General features: G+C 41.1%; 2 protein-coding genes across 2 annotated transcripts; both read left to right on the forward strand.

The window, feature by feature from the left end:
• The first annotated feature begins 8,125 nt into the window (after positions 1-8,125).
• gjb9b (gap junction protein beta 9b) lies at positions 8,126-13,551 on the forward strand. Its single transcript, XM_023275783.3, has 3 exons — positions 8,126-8,283; positions 11,584-12,073; positions 12,349-13,551. The coding sequence occupies exons 2-3, from the start codon at positions 11,684-11,686 to the stop codon at positions 12,775-12,777; spliced, it is 819 nt and encodes a 272-aa protein (XP_023131551.2). The 5' UTR covers positions 8,126-8,283; positions 11,584-11,683; the 3' UTR covers positions 12,778-13,551.
• Positions 13,552-14,736: 1,185 nt separating this feature from the next.
• pef1 (penta-EF-hand domain containing 1) lies at positions 14,737-19,983 on the forward strand. Its single transcript, XM_023275792.3, has 5 exons — positions 14,737-14,838; positions 16,390-16,636; positions 18,117-18,272; positions 18,867-19,010; positions 19,116-19,983. The coding sequence occupies exons 1-5, from the start codon at positions 14,818-14,820 to the stop codon at positions 19,343-19,345; spliced, it is 798 nt and encodes a 265-aa protein (XP_023131560.2). The 5' UTR covers positions 14,737-14,817; the 3' UTR covers positions 19,346-19,983.
• The last annotated feature ends 719 nt before the right edge of the window (positions 19,984-20,702 follow it).

Genomic DNA, 20,702 nt, shown 5'->3' on the forward strand with positions numbered 1-20,702 from the left:
TCAAAAATACTTCCCCCCTCGAAACTCCTGAGATACGGAATATCACTCTCATAGCTCCAGGCAAGAAATTCAAAGCTGGGCTGTGGTGCTTTGTTACTGTTGTTAAGCTATGACGGGACAATAGGATTTACCTCTGTCAGTGGTTTATGTACGCCAGAATGCAGACGGACAGGTTGGTGTCTGATATCACAAAACCCAGATTTTTAGAGGGGTTTATTGTCACTGTTGTTCTTTTTGTTATGTGGTGCACATTAAGTATAATTAATGATTATTTGATTGCCTGTAATCAGCAGCTCCTATTATAAAGCAGCTTCCTGCCAATGGTGTGTTTTTCCTAGAAAATCCCTTGCATTCCCTGACAGTCTGACAAACTTTTTTTCCACTTTTTTTACTCCTACCAGCCAGCATCCCAGGGAGTCAATCTAATGGATAGAGAAAGACAGAAAGAAAGAGAAAGAAGATGGTAACCTCCTTCAGGGGGCATCCTGACATCATCCACAGTGGCGGTGGAGGCATGGTGCTGTCACAACACACAGCGAGGAGGGGCCGGCTCGGCGTCACCAGCTCTGACACCTTGGGGAAATGACCCAAGCTGGAGCAATGACTGTGACAGTAATGGGAAAGGTCTTTGGGTAAAGAGGGGATGGTGGTGGTGGTGGGGTGGGGTGGGGGTGAGGGGGAATAGAAGCAGGAGAACGTGTAGGGGTGCGTTGTGGGAGGGTTGGTTTGTTGAGGATGATCAGAGAGACAAGGCATAAGGCTTGACAGGATAACAGGATGACAGGTGTAAAAGCTATGCGGAGCGTTTGTAAACATCAGTGTACCACTGTCAAATGAACCGTGCTGGTTTTGTATAGACAAAGAGTGAAACTAATGTTGAGAAAACTGTCAAAATCTGCTAATTACTATCTGCAGTGCACCTCCAACGGCCTTCTCTTCTATTTTTGTAGTCTGTTGTGAGAGACAGAAATCTGCTGTCTCCTGAGTGAGGTTCTTCTAGTTTTAATCAGCGATGTCCCGATTAAGTTCCTTTGCCCCTCAGTCCAATCTGAGCCATTTAATAATAACTATCTGCCAATACTGTGTCCCAATCTGATGCCATTTTTCTAGATAATACACACTTCGAGTACATTAAAGTTATTAAAATCAATCCAGTGGCTGGACAACTGAGTAGCTCTGCAATGGGAAAGAAGGGGGAAAAAAGCATTTCTGCATCCAGGCTACTCCTTGATGCTATGTAGGTGGTTATGAACCTCACTGCATTGTGTAGGGCTCTGTCTGAAATGTCGTGTCGAGGGGGCAGGGTCTTGCGTGGCTCCAAATGCTTCAAAAGATGGCAAAAACTACCAAAGCAATGGGTTGTTCATCCAGGAAAAAAAATGCAGTTACCCTCTCTGTAATCTTTTTGGCCTTGTCACAGTCTCAAGGAAATTTCTTTTAAAAGCATCCTCCAGGGGGTGTTGCTTTTGAACAGCCTTTGCCGGAGATACAGGACCAAAGTGTGTTTCACTGTGTTTCTGTGACTGTTCACTTTTTAGTTGTCGCACCACACTGGTAGCATTGAATGCAGTCCTGTTGCTTCCACCATTCAATATACTTGCATTGCAGCTATTACATGTGGCTGTTGGATTTTTCAGTGTAAAATATTCTACCAAGGAATTGTGTTCTCCTTCCAGCATCTTTTAGCTAGTTTCTCGACTGCCAAGCAAACCAAAAGAAAAATAAAGTGGGAGAATTATGCTCTCCCATTACAATGCCTGTGTGGTGGTGGATTTAAAAAACAAAAAGGATTGTATTCATACCGATCAGTTAAAAAGTGCCTCCATCTTCCCCGATCCTGATCTCTGAGATTGGATCGGGACGTTCCTTGCTTTAATTATCAAGTCTCAAAATTAAAAATGTCAAATCTGCTTCAGTTACCAAATGTAAAATTCTCATTTTCTTTAATTCCCCATGCAGATAATTAACTTGTTCCACTGTTTTATTTCACACATTTCTAATGGGGCTTTGGCACTCATTTAGTAGCTTCAACATTATGAGAATATGCGCACACATGCTCAGCCAATCACTCTGAGCCTAGTTAATCTTTTGGAGGCTCAGTCCTATAAAACGACAGCAGCAACAGGACTCCTCTTTGCATCTTGGATTGCCAGCAGACATTGCACAGACTATCTATTCTGCAGCATTGGATTCACCGTTTCAAGACACACAGCTAAGCAGCGTGAGGAAAGGGGTGTTGATCGAGTGATTTGCTCATTTGCTTCAGTTCCCACATTTCTACAGTGTCTGCACTTTCATGAGGAGTTTGGAGAAAGGTTTTCTTGTTTTTCGCCACCCTCACCTAAAATGTGCTCTGCTGGTTGTTTAGGAAGAAAACATCCAGTGATATATTCCTCTAGTCCTCAGTGGGAGTTGCTTTTTCATTCTTCAGGCCCAAAGCAGGCTTGTGAAGCTACATTTTTTTTTTTTTTAACTGTTGTCACTAAGTCTGCCCTGCTGACTCACAGGATTGAGCCGCTCGTGTACCTTTCAATCTCTTCCGGATATATTCTAATAAAAAGAGATGTGAATCACATCCCTTTCAGGAAAAATCTGCACTCCCCCCTTCAAAACTTTGAGTATTTGTTTAGGGAAATGCTTCTTTGCAAATATGTATTCTGACAGGTTTGTTGGAGAATAAGTAATGGCTCCAAGAAGGTTGCTTTACGGAAACAGTTGAAGGCGTTGACAGCGTTAGCTGAATTTGTTACACAGAGTTCAGTAAGGTCAAGGATGAATCAGCCTGAAATGTTCTGCCTTCACCACATGAGGAGAAAAGCAAGGAGACGTTGAAATGTTTGAGTCTTCCTCATATTGTACACTGACGTGTTATATGAAATGCAAGGCCACATTTATGAAGGAACATGGAGTGCCTGCTGAGCTCAGTGACTTTGCCATCACGTGCCTGAGTGTTGTCATGGGTACTTCTATAAGTGGTTGTGTTGACTTAAAGCATCTTTGTACATTTTTAAAGGGTTTGATCAATCATGGTCATTCCTGCTGACTAGACCACTGAATGGGGTCCCCAAGAATGAACTGCTAAAAGAAGCTATACTAGAAGAAACCATTATCTCAAAATTTAAACTAATTTCTCCTCGAAATATTGTTTGTTTTGTAAATAATGTCATTTGAAAAAATATTCATTTTAGGAAAGCCGTGGTTAGTTTGCACATTAAGTAATCTGAAATGAGATGTTTCTGTAATGCATCTTGCTAATTTTATCCCATGAACAATCCACATACATACTTAAAAGCTTATTTATCCATCTTTGATTCTGGTATGATTTTGTTTTCATTGTTTTTCAGCAATTCCAAATGGAGATTATTTGTATTACATTTATGTCTCTAAATTTGAACAGCGCCAGATTCGGATAATATTGATCTGCTTGCCATTGTTGTCTGAAAGAACAACACTGATGTTATCCAAAACCATATTACAGAGATATATTCCTGATTTGTTACAGCCAAACACATCTTGGAGCTCAGACAATACAAAGCGAACCAAATCTTTCACCATTCCTCCCTCTGCAGCCTCAGAAGTGGTTACATTTGTGCTTCTCACCACACTCACACCATCTTCTGATCATGCTCTGATTGCATTATTACACACCATTTGTGTCTTATCATGTGTAACAGAAAATAAACACTTAATTTGTGTTACGGCAGGTGCCAGAGGCTCAATAGCAGGAAATGAGAGAGTAGAAAGATTTGCATTTAAAATGCTTTATTTACAGACTCAAGGAATACATGCGTAACAAAAACCGGAACTAAAAATCCGAGCCAGAGGTCGCTAAGAAAGAACTGAACGTAAACGCCTCTAGAGGTAAGGAGGACTAAAAACAAAACCCAAAACTACAATTAACCCACTATTGGTATAACCAAAACAGGAAAACAACTAAGGAAACCCAACTAAACAAACTCAAAACAACCAGTAACTGTACTGAAACCCCAAAAGCTCTAACCTAAAAAATCCCAAAGGTTAAGAGCCGACGAAAACAGGTTGGTATATTCTACGTCTGGTGACTCTAGGGCTGGAGAACCTTACTGACACTAGAAGAGGAAGGGGGAATGTCCATGGGGGAATTTGTCTCCTCTTGGTTCTTCCTAGGAGCCTCCTTTCAATAAGTGGACATGAGGATGGTAGGTATGGCGTCCGAAGCGAGGCAGGAGGAGAGGGAGGTAAGATGGATCCGGACACTCCAGGTGTTGTGGTTGATGTTATCCTGGTGGTTCAGATGACGGCCAATTTCCTCAGTCCAACAGAATCCACGGAGAAGAGCGGAGGACCAGATGGCAGACCAGTGAACCAGAGGAATCAGGAACCAACAGCAGGCAGAGGTCAGCACTAAACACAAGAAAACAGAATTACTGGTTGAACAAAAAATAACGTGGCTCAGACAGTTCAGCTCACAGCACTGACTGGAGGGACGAAGACAGTCCAGCATCAAACCATGACTGAGCGCAGTCTTTATAGGGACGCCATAGAAGCTGATTAGCTGGCCTCCACCTGCACACAATCTGCTGATTGCAAATAGAAACACCTGGACCTCTCGTCAGCATTACACGCACCTGTAAGGGAGAGAGAGCAAGGCCAAGGGAGGAGAGAGTCCTGCCTCAGCTCACAGCCTAAGCTGTGGCTGTAACAATTTGATAGTCATAAAACACTTCATTATGAAATTATTTGTTGTATTCTGGACTTTGACCATCATCCTGTTTTAGGGAGAGCAGTATTTAGTGTAGCTGACAGAGAACCTGAGTGTTTGTCTCCCTGTATGTTACTGTATATGACATCATTAGACTACTAATAGTGATGCATCAGTGCATCAGCAGCATGTTACCGTTGAAGCTGCTGCAGATGGAACCAGTAAATTTTGTAAACAGGTACAGCAGATAAATCTGAGAACTCATCAGATCATCAGTGTGAGAGGAAAGAACAAAAAAAGCAAAGTTCTCATACACAAATCTGTATTCAGTTTATGGGCTTTTTCTCTAATCTTTGATTTTTGCTGTGACATTGGATCATTTGAACCTTTACTGAAATGAAACCAAGTGAGAAGTTTAGAGGGAAAAAAAATCACTATTTGGTGGAGCTGTGAAGAACTCACAGACATCTGATATGTGTACTCAGCTACACACTACTGTTTGTAAGATGTGAAAAGCCAAAAAAAAATGTTGAAATCCACTGGTTTCATCTTTAGCAATGTATGCATTTTAAAAGCTTGTCATATAAGATAAGATAAGATAAAGTTCTTTATTTCTCCCCACTCCAGGGGAAATTTACATTGTTACAGCAGTTTTATTTACAATATATACAAGGGTGGCAAAATTTTTAACAGAAAAAATAAAAATAAAGTATGCTGATGTTGTAAAGTCTTATAGCAGATGGGATGAAGGACCTGCGATAGCGCTCTTTCTTGCAGGGTGGATGTCTCAGTCTGCTGCTGAAGGAGCTGCTTAAAGACCCCACAGTGTCATGCAGTGGGTGAGAGGGATTGTCCATGATGGATGTGAGCTTTGACAACATCCTCCTCTCACCCACCTCCTCTATGGAGTCCAGGGAACAGTCCAGGATATTATCCGTTGTCAAAAATCTTCATCTCAAAAGTAAAGGTAAAGGAGTATAAAATACAATATTCCCTTCTGAAATATAGTAGAAGTACAAAGCAAGTTACAATGCAAATGCTCACATAAAGCACCTCAACACTGTGCTTAACTACAGTACTTGAGTGAATGTACTTTGTTACTTTCCACCACTGAAATCCACACCTTTAAGCCCAAGTATCCAAATCAACCTGAACAAAATCAGAGGGCTGTTCCTTTTGTGCTTTGAAAATGCAATCAGCTGCATGGGAAAAATCCATGTGCACTGGGCATCATTAGTGTCATCCTTGTATTGCTTGCAAAAAGAACTGAAAAAAATATCATAAGGGACCAATTAGGCGATAGCAATACTGAAATGCAATATGATGTGATGAATTTTTGTCAATGACAGTTGTGGACTTTTTCGTAGCAGGCAAACATAATTTCCTAGCAACGGCGGTAACCACCTGTACTGTTGTGCTGAAAAATTTACACTAAACAAACCACACATTGTGCAAAGCAGTTGTGAAGACAGAGCAGCAGGGTTAGCGGAACAATCAAGCTCTGGCTTCAACTCTCTCGCTGTGACCAGGCATGAATCAGCCAACACTTACAGACTGACCGGTCAAATATGTTGTGATGTTCATTCCCGGCTACTTAAGACTCCATGGATGACGGCATTGCCAGCACCTCATTTACTGCAGAGCCATAGGAGTTAAATAGGGTCACTCTGATTGGCTGAGCATCTGCATACATACTCACACTGTGCCTAATGAGAAACCACAAGCGAGCAAAGAGCTTGATATGTAGCTTCAGCTAAAGACTGCCTGCTTTTTAAATGTTAAATCTATAGGTCAGTACAATTAAATCACATAAGAGCTTGTTTTTGGACAGTAATATCACTAAAGAAACCAGTAATGTGGCTTGTCTTAGATCCCCCTTTCTTTCTTACAGATGATGCAGCTGCTTAATAGGAGAGATGAGATTCCCTCTTCACTGTCTGCTTAACATTTCTGGCCTCCCTCTCTCTCTCTTTCCCCCTCTTCAGCTTGGCAGGGGGAAAAAAAGTGTAATAAAACGATGGAGCATCAGCATTCTCTAGAGGCCAACAGAGGGCATAACATATTCTTTGTAGAAAGGCGTTCATCTTTCTCTCTGTCTGATCTTTCTCCTGCCTGTGTCCTCTCAGCGCTGGATAATATTATATTTACTGCAGAATTCAGCCTTCTGCAGAGTGTGCTATTTTTAGTCAGGTTCAATGTCGGAATTTTAAAAATGACTGACTGGTATTATGTAAGAAGAAAGAAAGAAAGAGAAAGAAAGACAGAAAGAAAGAAACCAGATGAGAGAACCTGCTCTGTGGGTTCTAAGTATTGTTATCTAGCATTACCTCGGCACACCCTAACTGAACTTAGTAATTAGCATTTTCCTTTGTCTCTTTCTCTCCCTTCTCACATAGTAACAACACTGTACATTCGAAACCTAACAACTAACTGACATTATTCTGTGTTAATATTCATCTTCCACATAAAAAATCTATTTATTTGTATGTTAATTAAGAGCATGTGTACCTTGCTTTGGTTGTTTACTTCCTCTTACTGTATTTGTCACATTGCTGGAAAGCCAAGCAAGTAGGCGTGTCAGCACATCACTTGGAAACTAAACCAGAAAAAAAATTTTCTGAGAAATCTCTCTCGCCTGTGGAACCAGTTTGTTTGCTGTGAAGATACATCTACAATAGAATTTCCTGCAGGAATTAGCTGCCATGTCATTGTTCATTCTGATTATGTTTTTTTGTGTATAAGTGCTGAGAAAGAAGAAGTGCGATTCAGGACCAGAACTTTGTGGAATTTGAATATGATGCCAAAGGGGATTATGGGTGTGTTTTTGTTTTTATGTGATTTTATGTCAGTATGCCCATAAGTTTCACTGAAAAGAAAAACTTTAATTTACTGTAATTTCCCCAGTGTTTCCTTTCACTCTGTATTTCAAACTATTGTTTAGATGTTTCCCTGACTTTCATTTTGAGTGGGCCAAGAAAGGGCAGCCTGAAGTTTTCTTTTTGTGCATGTCCAATCATCGCTGTGCACAGTAGCAGGGCAGTAAATGTAAGCTGATGAAGCTGCAGCTAAGTGGGATCAAAAGGTCAGACACTTGAAACCAGCACAGACCAGCATTCACACTCATGGATTAGACTTTGCATCCTAAAGTCATATATAACATCATGCAGATCTCTGTGTTGGTCCACTTGCCTGTTGCTTACCATTTCCTCTAAATGTCTTAGGTCAAACTGTCATTATCACATCACTTTTGTCTGATCATTTCCCATTGCATGACCATCAACTTGTCGCACGGTTTCCCTTTCTTTTCTCTGATATTTATCTCTTTGTCACTTCTCTGTCGTTGTTCAAAAATACCTCCGGGCAAGTCTACTCATGCCCAAAAAGTACAGATTGGAATAACCAGTTGGTGAGAGCATTGAACTGTCTGTAAATGATGCTCCACCCATCTTCCCATTCCTGAAGTCTTGCAGCAGGTCCACACCTCAGAGCCAGCCCCCTCAAAATCCACAGGTGAGATCAAGCCAGATTGCATCGACGTGACAGCAGCTGACAGGCTACACTGACTGGCACTCAGGAGAGATCTCCTTTCTAGTGCTTCTAGGGTAAGGTGCTTTCTGTTTATCTGTATTTATAAGAATTGTTGGATCGAGAAAATAGATGAAATGTAGATTAATTTCTGTCTTTTGGTTTAATATCAGATGAATACAAAATAAGAAAAGGATCCAAGAGGACAAAAGCTAGTGGAAGAAAAAGGGGCAGTCAAAGGGCAAGAATATTGTTCATTCTGTTCCTTTTCTATCATATAACAAGGGAAGATCATGTCAAGGGAAGAGCTCAGCTCTGGCGCGTACAAAAGAATGAGATTTGTAAAGACAGATAACTGGAAGCGGTGCGAATAAAACTATACACGGATTGCTTCTGCTTTACTCCTCTGGCTGATTCATGGTACCTTGAAAAATAGAAGAAAGTCGGGTTGAGGGTATAAAAGAAAAAAAAAGGTGAGATGTGTGAATGACAGGGAAAAAGCTAAGAAAAGCAGAGCTGGGAAGCAGAAAAAGAAGGCACACAAGAGCACCTCAGCCCCACCTTGTTAGCCAGGAGCTTTGACTCATACAGATAATGTATTCTTGGTGGATGGAAACATATTTGCAACTAGCTCAACCTGTAGAGCCAGTCACAGTCCAAGGATGTATCACTGTGTCAGAGGAGCTGTAAAGGGATCTTTTCTAACTCAGAATTATGCAGGTTTTATGCTTAATATCTCACCTGTTGTGTGTGATGCCGAGACTGTTTATGGTTGTTGATTTAGCCCACACTCTGGAAGACTCTTAATAAAGCCGGGGGCAGACACTAGAGCTATATTTGCATTACTGTGAATTAGAATATTGCTATCAAATGCATCATACAACCTGAGAGAGCGTGATATGTCTCCTCTGTGACAACAAAGGGAAAGACAAACCCACGGCGAAGAGATAGACGAGGCTGGCTGCTGTCGGGAGTGAGGGCAACATTGCAATCTAGAGCAAATGGGAAAACAAATTGTGGTCCGCCATCGCCAGACAAGATATACTGTTGTCTCTGAGGTTTTCTCTCCTATCTGGGCTGAATGTCACCTCAAAGTTTGTGCAAAATTAGGAGAGGATTCACTTCCTCTAAACATTTGTGAAAAAGCAATGAATTATACTGTACATTCGTGTTAGGGGAAGTGTGTTTATCAAGCCTCTGTGGCATTTTTTTTAAGCTTACATGCCTGGAGCTTCACAGTAAGAATCGTCCTTACAGCCTGTTCTATAAGTAAAACTGCAGAACATCTGAGTCCCAGAGGCATAGGCTGATCGAGGCACGCTGTAAGATGAATGCTGCCGGTTGTGTTATCCATTTAGAAGGAGAGGTAAAGTGCAGGTAACAGCAGCAGTGATTGAACATGTCTGGCTTTTGATAGCCCATGTTGTGATTCTGAAAGCATTCATAGAGTCAAGTCTTTTTATGCTGTGTAATTTAATAGTCAGGAATGCTGGATGAGAGAGAAAATAGCAACTGATTTGACAGCTCAATATATCTACAGTGATGCCGAAATGCTGAAGGAGAAGTGTTTCTAAATTCAAATTCTCAGGATTAGACGAGACAGAACTGAAATGGAACAGTGGACAGCGAGGCTGTTATCCAACTTGTTCTCTGTCAGGCTGTGAGCATTCATCAGAATGAGATGGAAATGTAAAAGAGAAGCTTTTTTTCCATTGCTGAAAAGAAATCCTTGCAAAAACCTAACCCATATGTACCACAGCAGACCCTCCTTGTGTCCACACTTACATAACAAAATCAAATATGCATTTCAAGGCTTTTAAAATTTCAAAACTGCTAAGGTGATTTAAAAGTCTGTGCACGATCAGATCATTAAATCCACATGGTCTTATCTTAAATAAAATTCTCTTCCAGAGCACAGGTCCCATGACACTGTCATGCTTTGCATTCACAAATGAAATATAATCCCTTAACAGTCCTCTGAAGAACCACAACTACAACTGGCATTTGAGATTTCACGGATGACTGTGGCTGCCTGCTCTGCCACACTGTTCAAATAGCTGACTAATAGAGTCGCAGGTATTGGTTTGTCTTTTCAGCAAAGGGAGGCTCTGATGGTGACTTACTCATTGATGTATAATGAGTTTGTATTGAAAAAGTAGCTCTGTGTAAACACAGAACACCTATTAAAGGGAATATATCTGTGAATATGATGCTGGTTGTTCTGATTTCACACCATCAATCATCATTTCAGAACTGTTCTTTTTGTTTGTGATCGTTTATCCAGGTTCTTAGAGTTGGGTAATACCCCCAACAGCCAGGCTGCAATAGCTTCACTGATGCTGTGTAATACTGATAGAAACTGGGGCTGTTACTATATCAGATTTTCATTACATGGCCAAATGAATTCATGATAAAGACATTGTGATATGTATTAAAAATGAACTAAAAACTAGTAGTCAAATTTGTCTGCTTTGTCTCCATTTTGCCAAATGAATTGCCCTGGAAATCTAAGTGCAGAGAGGTGGAGAGAGTCTGTAGCCATAACTGTACTGTTAAACATAACTGTTGTTTCTATGTTCTGTGTGGCGGGTCAGCTCAACAGATACTGGCGGGGCATTACTTATGATATTTTTATATGTGTATTTTTAATATTATATCAATATTTCAGTTCTGAAATATCACAATTATTGTCAGTAGTGGTCCAGTATATCATCACACCACTATAATAAATGCAAAACAATTGTGAAAGTAGCACTTGACAATATTATGTGCATGTTGTTTTGTGTAATTTATGCACAGCAGCACATACAGTTATTTGGAATACGAAGGAGATTTGAATAAATCAAGTAAATGAACTGTTTTGATGGAGTAATTTGTAACTTCAAGAATATAAATCTTTAAAGGAGCACTCTACCTACTTCACACTCTTCCAGTTTACTTGTCATGCAGAATACACTTCCTTCTGTGAAAGCTACAGTACAATATCTCCTGGGGCTTTAGAGGGGCTTTGTTGAGTCTGAGAAAATGACTGGTATTTGCAGGGTTGTGTTGGTTTAGAATCAAAGACTACAGATTTACAACAGAGTCCTTGAATTATACAGTAACTGTTTGGAGTCTGAAAGATGTGGGTGTTTACCAACCAAGGAGGATGTAACAAAGGATTCTGTTTAGTTGCATTGTTGTAGTGTATGACTAAAAGTCAGGATGTTTCAGCTCCTCCTGCTTCAGTTATGACCATTTAGTTTAAAATATCTGTCTCAAGTCTCTCAACCATCTTTATAAAGTAAAAACATGGGTTAAAAGTGTAGTGTTTCGTTTGCAATTGCTTGAACTACTCTCCTTCCTCTAATCTGCTTTGTTATTTCTTCATTCCGCAGGGTCAGATCATCAGGAACCCCCTCCCACCCATTCTCTTGAGGAGCTACTTCACCTCCTTCAGCCTCCTCCGTCCTCTCCTCTACCTCTGAGGCAGCAGTCATGAACTGGTCTGCACTTGAGGCGCTCCTCAGCGGGGTCAACAAATACTCCACCGTCTTCGGTCGGGTCTGGCTCTCGATGGTGTTCGTCTTCCGGGTGATGGTGTTCGTGGTGGCAGCCCAGCGAGTGTGGGGTGATGAGAGCAAAGACTTTGTCTGCAACACTGCCCAGCCGGGCTGCAACAACGTGTGCTACGACAGCATCTTCCCCATCTCCCACATCCGCCTGTGGGCCCTGCAGCTCATCTTCGTCACCTGCCCGTCGCTGATGGTCGTCGGCCACGTCAAGTACAGGGAGAAGAAGGACATGCAGTACACCGCCTCCCACAAAGGCACCCATCTGTATGCCAACCCTGGGAAGAAACGTGGGGGGCTGTGGTGGACATACCTGGTAAGAATGAAAGGAGAGTTTATGCTGTAGATGTCACACAAAGAAACACATATCCAAACTGAAGTCAGTGTTAGAAATGTCAAATATTGTTGCAGTTTTATCATCCATCCAAACCAGACCGAAGCTAAGTTATGACCTTGCAATTTTTCATTAAAATACCTGCATTAGATCACAAATCTGATACTAAAATGCATCACTTCTCAAATTATCAAACCCAGACCAGTAGTTAAACAGTTGTATTTTTCCTTGTTTAATCCTCATTTATCTTCTTATAGCTGAGCCTGATTTTCAAGGCAGGCTTCGACGCTGGCTTCCTCTACATCCTGTACCACATCTATGATGGTTACGACATGCCCCGCTTGTCCAAGTGCTCCCTGGAGCCATGCCCCAACACAGTGGACTGCTACATATCCCGTCCCACAGAGAAAAAGATCTTCACCCTCTTCATGGTGGTCTCCTCTGCCTTCTGCATCCTCATGTGCATCTGTGAGATCATTTACCTCATCTGCAAACGCATCCAGAAGCTTATTAGGAGGAAGGCCGAAGCGGACAGGAGGATGTTTGCAGAGAGTCACGAGATGACGCCACTGGCAGCACCCAGGTCAGAGTTCAGGTCCAAAGCATCAATCAGAGTGGACCCCACAGCATCCATCCAGAACCTCACCAACATCAAGACTGAGGAGGGGCCGCCTCCTAAGAAGTAATGATGTTTGGTGTAGTGGTGGCTATGACGAAAAACTAAGTATTCAAGGCGCCACTGCAAGCGAGCGCATGCATCAAACTCCACAGAGAACTGCCGCTCAGCACCAAAGATACCCATCACTTCAGGGATTTCTGAGACAGCGATTTGTAAATATTATCGGTTAAATGAGATTCTGCAGGAGGGCACACGTTATGCATGCAGATCTACTCCTGTAAACGGAGGGTTACAGAGGACGTTAGAGGCTATCGAATGTTTCTTTTGGAAATGGTGTGCTGTGTATGTACGAATGTGCGTCTGTATCTGTGTTTTTGTGCCTGCATCATTGTCCAGTAGTAAGCTTAAGATGTAAAAATCAGGCAATTTGTTGATAAAATTATAAAATGTTGAAAGACCCCAAGTGATGTAAATACACAGAGTGAAGCCATTTGCCTGAACATGCACACTGCCCCCTAATGAATAAAACAAGACAAAACAGAGCAATTTCTTTAGTTGTTGACACAGAAATCAGCAGAAATCATCTGAGGGGGTTTTGTTGATAGATATGGAATATGAAGAAAATGCTCTTTATTGTTCAGGACTCAGTTTGACGCCTATTGATGTTGTGCTTTCACACTATTAAATCAGAGTTCCTTAATGAAGGTGAGACGTGTGAAATTATGGCCACTGAAAAATCGCACAAAAATTGTTTTATACCGACAGAATAAGATTGTAGATAATATATTTTTGTTTTGCATTTTGTATTTATTGTTGTGGCCTATAAAGTTGTTTCACAGTATTTCAGTGTCTGTCTTTTTTATTATACGGTAAAGAGCTTATGTTTTGTCAGCAGAAATGTTGTTTGGATCTTGAAACATTGGATGCTTAGCCTTGCCCACATATCATTAGATTTTAACACGATAATTGCACCATTATCAATTAATTTCAGAGTAAAACTAAAATAAAATGTAAGAGGTCATCCCATTTTCCATGGTCAGTCCATGTTCCTCGTTATTGTTATAGTGAATGCAGGATAGATCAGTGATTCTCAGACTGTGTATCTTTGAATTAGTCTGATTTCTGATCATTTAGAGCTTTTATCATGTGTAAAAATGTGTCTTGTGACAAAAACATTTTAGAACCACTGAGCTAAACCAGCAGCTTTCAGCTATCAGCTGGAGTGAGATTGTGTGTCTTACAAGTGATCAATCATCATCTGAAATGTTTAGAATTACTTGATGTAAACATAATTTGGGTGACTGACCTTTAACCAAGAAGAGATGCAGTTCGCTCAAAACACAATACCCCAAATAAATACCTAGGCAATAATAATCAGACCAAAACTGCTGCAAAAGATAAAATTTGTGTTGCACTGAACAAAGTTTTGGATCAACAAATTGACTTCACTGAGGCTATATAAAATATGATTTGAGATATTTCCTTTGAAGTAAGTATATTGATAGTCCCCTCACTGGTAGCTGACAGCATCATATTGAAAGTATCTCTCTTGATGTGAGGGTGCTTTTGTAGTTCTCTTTCTAGCTTTACCTACTTTTCTTGTTGCTTCTGGTTTTATTTTGATCGTTGATTCTGACTTTATTGTGCTCCCATTTGTAGTGTTCATAAACACATCAAATACAGGATTGTTTAAAGATCTCTCTGCAGCCTTTAGAATTTCTATGCTGGGTAGTTTGTGAGATTTGAGGGTTGCCTAAGGGCAGCAGACAAAAAAACAAACACAAACTAAGATCCAGAGCGCTCCATTAAACACTTACGACTAACGCCTCGGACGATACTGCCTAACAACGCCACAGTCTATGAGTAAACCTTGTATTTGTTACAGGATTACACACAATGACTGACTCACTCACAAAGTATTGGGTAAAGATTGCCCAAACTATACTTCCTTACTTGTTCTGTCGTCACAATTTTTCCACCCTGCTGTCCAATCAGGAGCAGAGGTTCCGGGCGCGGTTTTGACTGACAGGGAAATGCACCAATGACTGAGCAGTGCTGTACTCTTCCCTTTCGGATACCGTGTTGAAGGAAGCAGAGTCTTTCAAACATGAGTTTCCACTACGGACAGGTACCTAAATATTGCTTTTTTGGTTTTCTCTATGTTATTAGTAATAACGTGTTTATATAGTGTAATAAGTGTATTATCTGGAAATAACGTAACTAATGGTTTCTGGCATTAGACCACAAGTAACGTTAGCTATTCATGTGTTTGCTAAGGTTAGCAGCGTGTTGTTACAAGGCACACTGTTGCGTTTTATTAGTAATATTTCAGTACTAACTAGCTTGCTTTACTGTATTTATTTCAAATGTTGCTGGAGGCTGGAGTTGTTGTCTTACAGTATGTAAATGTGCTTTATCTATTCCGGAAGTCACAATTACTGCAGTTTTCCTTGAACAAAACATTATTCCAGCACAGATAGCATCTTTCAGAACAAGCAGGCTAATCAGTTAAATTAAGTAGTCACACCTCACTAAAGATATTCTACCCCAACTTAAACAGTGTTACTGTTTTAGTAGTGCAGACGTTTTTATACAGGAAAATCCAAGCTTTTGAATGGTTGTAGATAATCAGAATGGAGTTAAATATGCTTACTTTCTAGGGCTGCTATAACGTATAGCTTTTTATGTTTTCTTCATACTGATCTTCTTCATTTCATTAGTTAATCAATGTATTTTTTGTGATAAAGATACTGCTTGGTAACATATTAAAGGAAAAACCTGAACCTTTCACCACTACAATGAGGTGATCTAGTGGGTCTGTTACATGTGAGGGCATTTTGTGGGCAAAATTTGGATCCACTTGCCCCATTAGGGAGGAATGTCACTGAAAATTAATACAAAATTGTTCTGAGTGATGAAACATGTTTATCCTGGTAGGAGTGGTCACCTCCAGGATGACAGTTCACCCATCCATAGGACAAAAAGAATCACTAAATTCTTTGATTATAAATATAGAGTGGCCACCATCACCAAAACACTAAATAAGGAAGAATGTTGTTCCATTCCTCCAGTGAATTTACACAGACTTGGGGAATCAACACTTTTTTCACTGTTCTGATGGCATATGGTGGCCCAACACCTTTACAAGACACTTTATGTTAAGCTTTCCTTTTTTTGGTCACCTATCTATATTTGAAAAAGAGAAGCTGGAACTATCAATTGAATTTCCATAAAATAGGAGGTGATTATCTTTCAAACCAATCAACCGACTAGTAGTTTTAATTGTGCAACTTTCTGTCTCAGGTGGCTTTATATGAACTTCATTAAATAGTTAATAACAGTGTATCATAGTTTAAAAATCAGTTACATGTTTTGTTAATGAAGTCTTCATCTGCAGGCTAATTATAGTAGTTGTCTGATAAATGCATTCCATCCGTAAAGAAACAGTAGCGGTGTACAAAGTCGTAGAATATGGAAATACTCAACTGAAGTGGCACTAACTCAAAATTTTACTCAGGTACAGAATGAACTTTGTTACTTTTTGTATAGCCTGCCAAATTAGCTTGTGTATCTATAGTACTCTAATGCGTCTACCTGCTAATGATCATCTGCTGAGAACATTTATTGCTCGTATTGATCAAACAGTTCCAGTGAACGTTGCCCTTGTCTCTCACTGTAGGGCTATCCAGGAGGAGGCAACGCACCACCAGGTGCTCAGTATGGTGGAGCTGGGGGTCCCTATGGGCATCAGCCCTCAGCTCCATATGGAGGTGCTGCTGGTCCAACAGGAGCTCCCTATGGCGGTTATGGAGTCCCGGGTCATGGAGGGCAATATGGGCATGGACCAGGTGGTGCCCCTGGTGGGCACTATGGAGGTTATGGGGGACAACCTCATGGAGGACCTGGCGGATATCATGCTCCTGCAGGTAATGATGGGCTAAGACTGGAGCTATATAAGCATCTGCAGTAGTTTTGCCTGTGGGACTTAACCAGGCATATTCTGAACACGAGCAGACTGCACATAGTCTCTCATTCCCCTTCTTCATTGCTTCTCTCTCTTTTTCAAGCTCCTTCGTTCTCTGGTGGGATGATGGATAGAAAATGACTTACGTTCCCAGACAGTCATGTAGAGACAGGGTTCAGTTTGTGCCCCTCAGCAGGATTACACGGCTGGAGTGATGACTCCGGTAATACTGAGTGAGGGCTAAACAGAGTAAGAGACAGATGGGCAAAGAGTGTATTTTGTGTGTGTGTGTGATTACACAGTTTCCAGTAGCAGCTACGTCTAAGTCGGAACCTGATAGCTGATGTTACCATCGCTCCTCACAGGGACAGAATCCATCAGGGTCTGGCCCGAAGTGTCACCTGTCCCTCTCTCCCCATTCATTTTTCTGACAATCAGCCCTCCCTCTACTCCTCCCTTCTACACACACCATATTTTCAAACCCTCCCATTCTTTTCCACCATGTATTCAGGTAATGGCCTCCTGCCCCAACACTGTCTACCTCTTGCTGAGATGACATTCCCTCAACCCTTGACCCTGCCTCTACCTTTTTTCCACACCTGGTGCTTTTGTGAGCACTGAGAATGTATACCTAAGGTTGGAGAGGTACTTTTTTTTAAGTGGAATACCTGCTGATTTCGTAACTGTAGGATTGTACATTTTTTCTTTTTCGTTTTTCCATTCTAGAAAATTATATTGTATTTTAATTAAATAAGTCAGACAGTGGGATTATTAGAATTATATGCAATTATAAACCACTATATTTCAAACTCAAATAAGTGTCTTTGTTGGCATAATGTCTTTTATCCAACCATTTGTCCAGCAATTGAAACTGTTGAAGTCAAATGTATATAAAATGCCATTACTTATAAGAATTATATTAGGCAAATTCCATATATTCTGTGTTACAGTCATTATGTCCTGTTTTTCAAATTGGTGCATTCTAAACACCAAAGGCAAAAGACTGAGTTAAGCACAGATGTATTATTTTTTATGATCAAGTTTCTTCTCGACAGACTCGGCACAGTTTCAACTGTCAGACAATCGACGTGTGTTTCTTCATCTCTCTATAAATAAATAAATAATTGGCATTCTAGCGTGGCAGCCGCTTCATTTCCAAGAATCTTCACTGTCTTTTCCTTTCTCTCTTTCATTTTTTCTTTTTTTCTTCCCGTCCATGCTCGTTACTCCTCAAAGCCTTTACTGAAATAATAACTAGTTGAAAATGTAAGAGTGGGAAATAATAAAGAGAATAACTTGGCTCGACTAGATTGAAGAAAAAAGAGGGAAACTGCGATGGGCAGCTGAGAAAACAATCTTCTAGTGATGGGTTTCTTCAAAGAGTCTGAATGCCTCTCCTTCCTCTGCCATGTTGTTATCATTCTTATTTTTCCTCTGTGTAGGTAATGTCCCTCCTGGTGTTAATCCAGAGGCATACCAGTGGTTCCAGACTGTTGACACGGACCGAAGTGGCTTCATCAACATGAAGGAGCTGAAGCAGGCCCTTGTCAACTCTAACTGGTCTGCGTTTAATGACGAGACCTGCCTTATGATGATCAGTAAGTCGTACAGCTGCGACTAAATGAAATGCTCATAAGGGTGTGAGGTAATTCTGTGTTTATGAATTAATTGGAAATGCTTCAACAGTGTTTCTTGAGGCAGAATGACACAATGTTTCACTATGTAATATACTTTCACTGACCTAAATGGCTACAGCACAGAGGAGGGGGAAGTTATTTAGAAAACACAAATGGATAAAGAAATGGTGGGAAAAAAGAAAGTAGGTTGGGTTTATACATGAATAACCCTTTTAGTCTTCCAAAATTTTGAACAGAAATCTCATGTTTCTAAAAGGAGAAATCTAGGCTGCCAGGAGTCAACATGTTTGTCTGGGTGTCTGTTCATTGGGCGCCTGTCCCTGCATTCCTGTTGCATTTGCCAGGGAGTGACTAATGTGTACTGTTGCCATAATGACAAGTGTGTGGCTTGTTTGGACTACTTTTAGATAAAACAAGTAGAGGATCCATGATGACATGAGACAGGCTTGATGGAACATGCTAAAAATGCATTTCATATGTGTGCTTTGTCTTAACCGACATAAACTCTTTGAATCTTGTTTTGCTCAGCGTGCTGTGATTTGTGTTTCCGGTTAGACATGTTTGACAAGACGCGGTCGGGTCGAATCGACCTGTTTGGTTTCTCGGCATTGTGGGACTTCATGCAGCGGTGGAGAGCGTTGTTCCAGCAGTATGACAGAGACCGCTCAGGATCTATCAGTGGTGCCGAGTTACATCAAGGTATCCCTTTCTACATGTGTGTTAAAGATATTACCGTTAACTGGAAATAAAAGGATGATAATCTCACACCAAAATAACTTCCTGCCATTCCTCTTCTCTCCTCAGCCCTCGCTCAGATGGGCTACAATCTCAGCCCCCAGTTTTCTGAGACGCTGGTGCAGCGCTTCACCTTCCGAGGCGGGCGACCCGGCATCCAGCTGGACCGCTTCATCCAGGTGTGCACTCAGCTCCAGAGCATGACGCAGGTGTTCAGGGAGAGAGACAGGAACATGACGGGCAACGTTCGCCTCAGCTATGAGGATTTCCTCTCTGGTACCATCAGCAGGCTCATGTGAGCCTCATTCCACTGACAGTCCCTCTGCATTGTGGATGCACAGTATCATTCCATGTTCAGGTTATAGTTTCTTCAGTCTTGAATGCTTTGCCGTAAGTGCCCCCACATGTTGCTTTGTGCACAATATACTAGCCAGTACCGATTGCTCCATAGCTTGTTGCTGTAAATAGATGAACCTAATCTATGCACCTCAGTGAAGTCCAGTGACTATTTTGAAGGTAGCCAAAGTTTTCACTGAATATGTGAGCTTTTAACAGGACACAAAGTGGCTTCTTGAAATCATTATATCCAGTGCTCCTGTGTCCTGTCCATCTAAACAGTCTCATCTTTACCAGAGATGCCTTGGTGGTAGTGACCATACTTCTTGTTCACTAGAACCAGTACTTGGTATTATGAGCAGTTTGACTGAGATCCGATTTAGAGACCGTTAAAATCTGTTTTACTACCTGAATGTAGACTTCACTATCTACCTGTCAGGGCTGAATCAGTGTAAAAACTTGAATACAGGAGATAACATAGTAATTGAAGAAATAAGATATAACTCTGTGTTCCTCCTGTACAACGTTGACAGTGCTGACCTGAATATTCCTATTCTGAATTTGCTCATATGCAGCAATAACATGATCCTGTGCCATTAAAACTCCATCCATCCATCCATCCATTATCTATACACCGCTTAATCCTCATTAGGGTCACGGGCGGGGCTGGAGCCTATCCCAGCTGACTCGGGCGAAGGCAGGGGACACCCTAGACAGGTCGCCAGTCTGTCGCAGGGCTACATATATAGACAAACAATCACTCTCACATTCACACCTACGGGCAATTTAGAATGATCAATTAACCTCAGCATATTTTTGGACTGTGGGAGGAAGCCGGAGTACCCGGAGAGAACCCACGCATGCACAGGGAGAACATGCAAACTCCATGCAGAAAGATCCCGGGAAAGCCGGGACGCGAACCAGGGACCTTCTCGCTGCAAGGCGAAAGTGCTAACCACTACGCCACTGTGCAGCCCCTCCATTAAAACTCCTCTTAAATTTATGTTCATGAGAGGTATTTAGCATTCCCAGAAGGTATTTCTCTATTGTATAACTTGGACACATTTTATAATATGAAAAGTATTCTACTCTCACATTTAGTAGAGTGTTAAGATGATTTTAGGGCTACACAAAGTAAATTTATTGTGTTTTTCTGCTAAATTGCACTTCTAAATGAAAATGAAAAAAGATGTATGACTAAAAAATAAGAGAAATTAAATCGCGCCTCATTATGTTTTCATTCCAATTAAATAGGAACTTCAATATTTCTGTGGCCAGTACATTAGGGGCTGTAATTAATGAATAATGCACTCCACTGTG

The sequence above is a fragment of the Amphiprion ocellaris genome, chromosome 15 (genome assembly GCF_022539595.1).
Source record: "Amphiprion ocellaris isolate individual 3 ecotype Okinawa chromosome 15, ASM2253959v1, whole genome shotgun sequence".
Taxonomy (NCBI): Eukaryota; Metazoa; Chordata; class Actinopteri; family Pomacentridae; genus Amphiprion; species Amphiprion ocellaris.